This window comes from Dreissena polymorpha, chromosome 7 (genome assembly GCF_020536995.1).
Source record: "Dreissena polymorpha isolate Duluth1 chromosome 7, UMN_Dpol_1.0, whole genome shotgun sequence".
In the NCBI taxonomy this organism is placed as follows: Eukaryota; Metazoa; Mollusca; class Bivalvia; order Myida; family Dreissenidae; genus Dreissena; species Dreissena polymorpha.
The window spans coordinates 38,327,326-38,334,804 of NC_068361.1; the positions used below are offsets into that span (position 1 = coordinate 38,327,326).

General features: G+C 37.8%; 1 protein-coding gene across 3 annotated transcripts; it reads right to left on the bottom strand.

The window, feature by feature from the left end:
• Positions 1 to 662: 662 nt before the first annotated feature.
• On the bottom strand, positions 663 to 6,760 carry LOC127838106 (uncharacterized). 3 transcript variants are annotated; one of them, XM_052365674.1, is made up of 4 exons: positions 6,590 to 6,760; positions 3,618 to 3,969; positions 2,405 to 2,564; positions 663 to 1,626 (listed from the first exon to the last, which is right to left on the bottom strand). In XM_052365674.1, exons 2-4 carry the CDS (start codon positions 3,747 to 3,749, stop codon positions 1,445 to 1,447), a joined length of 474 nt encoding a protein of 157 aa, XP_052221634.1. In that variant the 5' UTR covers positions 3,750 to 3,969; positions 6,590 to 6,760; the 3' UTR covers positions 663 to 1,444. The 3 variants fall into 3 exon arrangements, with proteins under 3 accessions (XP_052221634.1, XP_052221632.1, XP_052221633.1); XM_052365672.1 differs by having other exon boundaries at positions 3,609 to 3,969; XM_052365673.1 differs by lacking the exon at positions 6,590 to 6,760 and adding an exon at positions 4,232 to 4,362 and having other exon boundaries at positions 3,609 to 3,969.
• Between the last annotated feature and the right edge of the window lie 719 nt (positions 6,761 to 7,479).

Sequence of the window (7,479 nt, forward strand, 5' to 3'; positions counted from 1 at the left end):
TTTACTGCAGGTACATTGAAATGCACAATAGACGACGTTTACTAGATGAAGAGATAAAATTGTACACCCATTGTTTTTGTACAATATATTGTTCCTTACGCTGTTAGAAAATCTACATAAAGTCACGTATTTACATTCTGTTTTCGGTCAAAATGCGAATTAAAAATATGTGCAAGGAATACCGTTCACTTTTCAAAATTTCATGCTCTGATACCCGCAGTGACGTCATTTAGTCATCAACATATAGATGCAACCTTCAATAATAGTATGCCGATCTATTTCAGCTCACATTAAACAACGATTTCAAGTATGTTGCCGGGCTTAGGATCGAACACGCGATCTTCGGATTTGTAGATCAGTTGGCAGAGCGCTTGACTACAAGTCAAATCGCGGCATCGATCCATTGCCCGGCCACATAGTTTTTGGGTGCACCGGTTGTACAATCATTTCTACGTGAATTCTTTCCTCACCTCCGTTTCAAGAAGCGTAGCTTTCAGTTACTAGCAGAAGGATGTGAACGTTGTACTTATAAAAGTGTTAGATAGTTATCTTACATACGTGATATTTATGAAATATGAGCAATTCAATGATTGCGTGACACACACAAGAATACGTCGCCTGTTAGGATTTTGTATTGCTTGCATTAAATACAGTTCACAACGCATTTATTATATACTTTAATAAAAATGACAACTACAGAGAACAACAAACAGATTATTAAATAATAAATAACAATTCCTCTACTGTACACGATGCAAGTACATAATACAACACATAATACTGTAAGGTAAGTGTAAATTCATACTATCACAATGTATCAATATGATAACATATAACAATTTCTACCTATCAATCTATTGAGTGTGTTCAACGACGTGCGAATATAGGTCTGTGGCCATATGCGCAAGCGTAGCCCCAGACCAGTTCCCTGATCGCGCAGTCTGGTCAGGAGATACCGTCCGCTGTAAGTCACGGATGGTTCTTGCTCTCATAAGCGGACAGGGTAGCTCCCGGCTCGACTACGCAGGCTGGTCTCGAACTACCCTGGTCGTATATGGCATAAGACCCGTTTTTGCATGACGCGGTTCGTCGCATGTGAGTTTCATCCGCTGTCAGCGTTTACGTAATATAAAGAGCAAAACTAGCATAACACAATCATTTAAATGCTCTGTGTTGAAAAGCGTTACACACATAATTGGTTGTTTACGTGATCTTTTTTTCAAATGTCAATGCACATTATTATTATCTGTTATGGTAACAAGTATTCTAAAAAAAAACCCAGACATTGAAGAATATAAATAACTTACTTAAACGTTTAATTTGAAAATATAAGAGTTGTTTCCCCTGAGAGCAGGAAACTGTACTAAGAGTCAATAGACGAAATAAATTGGATTTATTCATAAGAATGTTTACTTAATTATTGTGATCAAAATCGGCGGGAAAACTAAATATGGGTCATCTGTCGTCTGGTCTGAAATTCGCGCGTCCTTGACGACTGGGTCGGCCTTGACACGCGTTCGGTAATCATCGTCTGTTCCCGTTCGTCTATGGAGCGGAGTCCGAGATATTTATTGTTGGACTCGTGCTTTCTGAGGATCGTGTCGTGGTCGCTTGTGAGCGAAATTCCTTAAAAAGAATATATCAAAGTCACAGTAAAAAAATGGGGACACACATGAGAGAGAAATATCCATGCGGTTGTAGCATTGAAAAAAACACAGTGATTTGGTATACACTTGACAGCATAATTATCATGCGGTTGAAAAAATAATTGTTCTTACACAGAGAACAATAGATAAATACAATAACCCACTGGCATTTAATGTAAACCACACAACAAATGTAATTAAGTGTTCAAGGATTTATTTCAATCGAGTTGTGTTGTTGCTTTTTAAAAACTACATTCCCTATTAAATTGTTACAGAAAACTAGCCAGTATCAAGTATACAATCGCTTAAGTCATGTGGTTTCTAGTATTGTTTCTCAATGAAATGAGTCGCGTTCTGAGAAAACTGGGTATAATGCATGTACGTAAAGTGTCGTCCCAGATTAGCCTGTGCAGTCCGCAAAGGCTAATCAGGGACGACACTTTCCGCTTTTATGACATTTAACGTTAAAATGAAGTCTCTTCTTAGCAAAAACCCAATTTAGGCGGAAAGTTACTTACGTTTGCTAGATCGTCGACGTGGTGGCGTGACATGACTTACGTTTGATAGATCGTCGACGTGGTGTTATGACATGACTTATGTTTGATAGATCGTCGACGTGGTGTTATGACATGACTTACGTTAGCTATATCGTCGACGTGGTGGTATGACATGACTTACGTTTGCTAGATCTTCGACGTGGTGTTATGACATGAATTATGTTTGCTGGGTCATCGACGTGGTGTTATGGCATGACTTACCTTTGCTAGCAATTGTTGGTTGCGACAGGCGAACAACTAGGTCATCAACATGGTGGCGGGACAGGACCCGGAAGGCAGGCGCTCTCGGGATGAGGCAGCTGTATTCGGGCACGAACTCGGACGACTTCAACACGTACGTCTTTAGCTTTGAACTTTCATCCTGTAATTGAAAGAAATCTGCGTGTATTATGGTCGGACACCGTGTGAATCATTGTTAAATACCCACAACTTATGTGTCCGTTACACTTTAAGTAATATTAGAGGAATGGCGAGGAAAGGAATGAGTCGAATTCGGGACCCGAGGATGTGTGTTATTTTCATTGATCGTTACAGTATTATAAACAAAAGCATTACCATTATTATTTTTCATCCTCAATATCAATATTACTAATATCATCGACAACGACGCCATCAATATCTTCACCATCAACATCATTAATAATAACACCGTCAATAACAACACCATCATCATCTTCACCATCGTCATCATTAAAAAAAACTACTTAGAAATGTAACAAATAAATCACATGTATAAAGTAGTAATAGCGTAGCAGAAAACACACACAAGCGTTGAGCGAAATACCCCCTAGCAAAACAACAAAACCACGAATGCAAAAGCGGATGCGAGGAAAAACAAAACTCACATTCTGCTCGCGCTGTTTTCACACGACACGTCTTGGAATTGAATGAACATCTTATTACAAGATCGCAGTGGCCATGGCGTATTGGACATGGCGTCCGTATAGCGACCGAATGGTCATTGGTTCAATCCAAACTGTGGGAGCGTTCTTTAGACCCCCTCATGAGACACCAAATAGTTGTTTTAACAAGGAAACGTACTCGAGAGCGTTTCAAAAGGCCTTAGACGTTCGTGATGCATTTGAGTTGCGTTCTGAGAAAACTTGGCTTAACGCATGTGTGTAAAGTGTCGTCCCAGATTAGCCTGTGCAGTCCTCACAGGCTTATCAGGGACGACACTTCCCGCTTTTATAGTATTTTTAGTTTCAAGGAAGTCCATCCTCACCGAAAATCAAGTTAAGGCGGAAAGTGTCGTCCCTGATTAGCCTGTGCGGACTGCACAGGCTAATCTGGGACGAAACTTTACGACATGCATTAAGCCCAGTTTTCTCAGAACACGACTCAAATAAATAGGTTTTAACTAAACTAAAGTCATTCAACTACATCTAATAACAAGTTCACGAACCTCGCCTACCTTCATTCGCATCTGCTCCTGGGTAGGGTAGGGATTTGAGTGGCGGTACGTGAGAGTCCTGGGGAATCCGCTGTAGATGTGCTTTAGATCGCGGTTCAGAATCGCCGTGAACGAGGTCTTGAATTCGCTCATTGTTCTTGTCTCTTATTTCCCGCTGCGATTGGATGTGCTTGTGAAGATTTGTTTGTGTGTTTAACGGTTTAGTTCTTTAATGTTGTTCCTTTTCTGCTGCGAACGCTTGTATTTAGAAATCTTCGTTAACTGTCAAACGGAGTTGATGTAGATTTTGTTTTGGTTTGGTAAGCCAACTGATTCGTGTCTTAGAAGATGGTTCGCGCGGGTCACTTTATATCTGTAAACGAATACAAACAACTGTGATTATTTAATTCTTATACACAAGTTCGGGCGAGGCAACTAAGCTGATAGGGTTGCCACAAATCCGTTGTGATAATGCCGGGTTTTACAATAAGATGCTGGGTTCTGAAATATTGTCATTAACAATAAATTAATCTTTAAAAAGCTTTTATCCCATATAAGTGTACCTCAGAGTGTTGAAAGTCGGTTAACACGGTTCAAACATTAAATGCTTTGCATTCTACGTTTCAAGGGAATACCTTATAGTTAACCACGGCGTGTATTGTTTGTTTGGTTTCGCATGGACGATACTAGTTTCGCTGTTGGTAACATCTCTGAGGCTTCAATATTTCAATGTATAATTGACACACGTTCGATTAATATTGATTTTCTGCCCTATTATTCCATAATTGCACATAAATCCACAATAATAAACATTATTATGACATATCTGCTGTTTGGTGGCATACATGGATATTAATATTGAAGTACCGGTACTCGCACATGCAGAGTAAAGGGGTTGTTGAATAATGCCAACACAACTGTTGTTTTGTTTGCAACGTACACCCTTATAAACCCACCAACTCATTTGATAAGGAGTAACACATCAAAGTTTTTTATAAAACTCATTTGTAAGCCGCGTTCATAACAGGTGTCTTCGTCGAACGTGCGTCGTAATTTTACGTCGAAACTAACTCAATTGACATACGTGAAAGCGCTTAATGGGGCCTTTTCACAGATTTTGGCATGTTTTGAAGTTTGTCATTAAATGCTTTATATTAATAAATGTTAACATTGGATATAAAAAGCCCCAGTAAAAATCAAGAATAAAATTAAAAAAAGAAAAAAAGGTAACCCTCAGCAGGGCTCGAACCACTGACCCCTGGAGCACTGGAGTAAAAAGTCTCACACTTAGACCACTCGGACATCCTTCCGATACAATGACAGGTGTATTTTATACTTCATATAACTAATCCTCGTAGTTTCACAAAATATAACGACAATAACAGAACTCTCAAAATTATTAATTCGTTTCGCTTTGCAACGCTTTATATTTTTGGGGTTTTCAAATCGTCAAAAGATGCATATAATTGCTATTTTAGAGCATGGTACATGTTCAGTATTACTGTTTCCTCACAAATATCATAACTAAAACGAAAATGTGCGAATCTGAAACAACATTTTTCAATTTTGTCAATTTACCCAAACGTGAAAAGGCCCCTTTAAATTGATGCGTCGGACGTGCATCATACCATCCGTCGTAAGGGCGCCGTGCGCACAACGAACGTCGAACCTGCGTTGAACGCCCGTCGTTTTTCTCGTAATGTAGCCGCGAAAAGTCAAAACGTGTTATTGCGGAAGACGGACGACATTTTTTGCGGACACCCTAACACCTATTTGTGTTGTCGCACTTTGATCGCGTGCCTAAAACTTACACCTAAAGGTCAGCGGAAGAAGATTGCGTTTGACGCACGTTTGCAATTTGTGGATCGCGTTTAAAAAATACCATATAGTGGCGCCAGTGGGAAGTTTGCCCCTGGACTGAATGGAGAGTTACAATGTAAATCTTGCTATCTTCTGGATACATATTTTGTATCTGCTTGAAAGAGTAGTAAAAACAATACGACGGAAAGATCGACTCACTAATGCCAGTAAGTTTTACTTTCATCACTTTTAAACGATATGGAATTCTTTAACACACAATAAATCATTTTTTTAAACAGCATATAATTCCACAAGATACCTCCCACTGGCTCAACAGGACATAAATTCATAAATTCGTCTATTCGTAAACACTCTTGATGTCAAAGCCTTTGTTATGGTCTGAACATGGTACTCAAATGTTCTCTTGATAGCACCACAAATACAACCCCACGCGTTGCAAGCCAATCACAATATGAGTCGCGTTCTGACAAAACTTGGCATAATGCATGTGCGTTAAGTGCCGTCCCAGATTAGCCTGTGCAGTCCGCACAGGCTAATCAGGGACGACACTTTCCGCTTGTATGGTATTTTTAGTTTCAAGGAAGTCCGTCCTTACCGAAAATCAAGTTTAGGCTGAAAGTTTCGTCCCTAAGTAGCCTGTGCGGACTGCACAGGCAAATATAGGATGACACTCTACGCACATGCATTAAGCCCAATTTTCTCAGATCAAGACACATATGTATTACTATGTATCCAAATAATCAAATCCAACAAAAGAGAGACTTAAAACAGACTGCGGCATTATAACAGCCACAACGTGTTTATTCGCATAATTAAAAGGTGAAACATGAGACGAAGTTTTAAAATGAAATAATTGGAAATCTTTATTTCGTAAATAAAAAAAGAAAAAACTATCAGACACAAAATTAACCCGTTTGAAAAAACACACACAACACATTCGTTTAATTATACACGATTCTATATCATTAAAGTTGTGTTGCATTCATGTCAAACCACTACCTTGAACATGAAAAAACTTCAATACACATCTTGGTCGGAAAACTACTGAATATAAAAACAATTTTTGACAATTTACTTCCTTTGGTTCAATATATATATCATTTGAACGATGTTACCTATAAAAGACAAAATAAACAAAAATAAACCCGTATTTCCTTTATAAATTCACTCACCGCGTATTAAATAAGAGAGTATATATCCAATTGTAGTATACAGTTGGTTTCTAATCGCTTCCACAATCTTTTGTAAACTTTACTTTATAAGCCTAATAGCTTGTTCTGTTTAAACGCTTTTGTTGTATTTTAATTCAGTGTTTGCTAAACAGTGACTTAAAGCGAGCTTATTATTCGTTGATCGATAAGTAAATCGGACGCGAACTTTGGATTTTCAAATACATTGTGTTATTGATTTGTGCAGTGATTGTTTATACTACCATTCCCAGTTGCTTTTTTTTCCATTTCAATTGTTATAATGAGCTATCTTTAATCCTAATAACACTTTTGAAAGATAGTATTGCTCTCTCGTTGTATTGCAAAACTCGTATTGATTTAAAAACAAACAGCGCTGCTGCCTGAATAAAATTGAATCTCTTTTTATTATTTGATTAAATCGCATTTGAACAATACTTTATTTTCAATTACTTGTTCGTACCGATACTCCACTGACACGTTGTTTTTATATTATTTTCTATTTGATAGTACTTTTTTTTTAAATTTATGCATTCATATTTATCTTTCATTAAATCTACCACATCAAAGTAAAGGGACGTGTACATAAAGGAGCTAACTATTGTTTTTTATTTATCAAAGCAAGATATTATATAACTATTCAATTAATATTATTTACATACACCGTATAATTTAACGTTCCGAAATCCTTGGTCGAATCAGCATATTCATATTTGCAAGCTTATTTCAAAAGCGTCTCATGTTATTGTTGTTGTTATTAAATAATCACGTGGGACAAACAGATCACTTCCAGAGTCTTTTTGCATACTATAAGTTTTATCTGGAAAAAAGTCCGAATCGGAAATAAGTCTTGAGGCCCGGTTTGCTTGTCTATA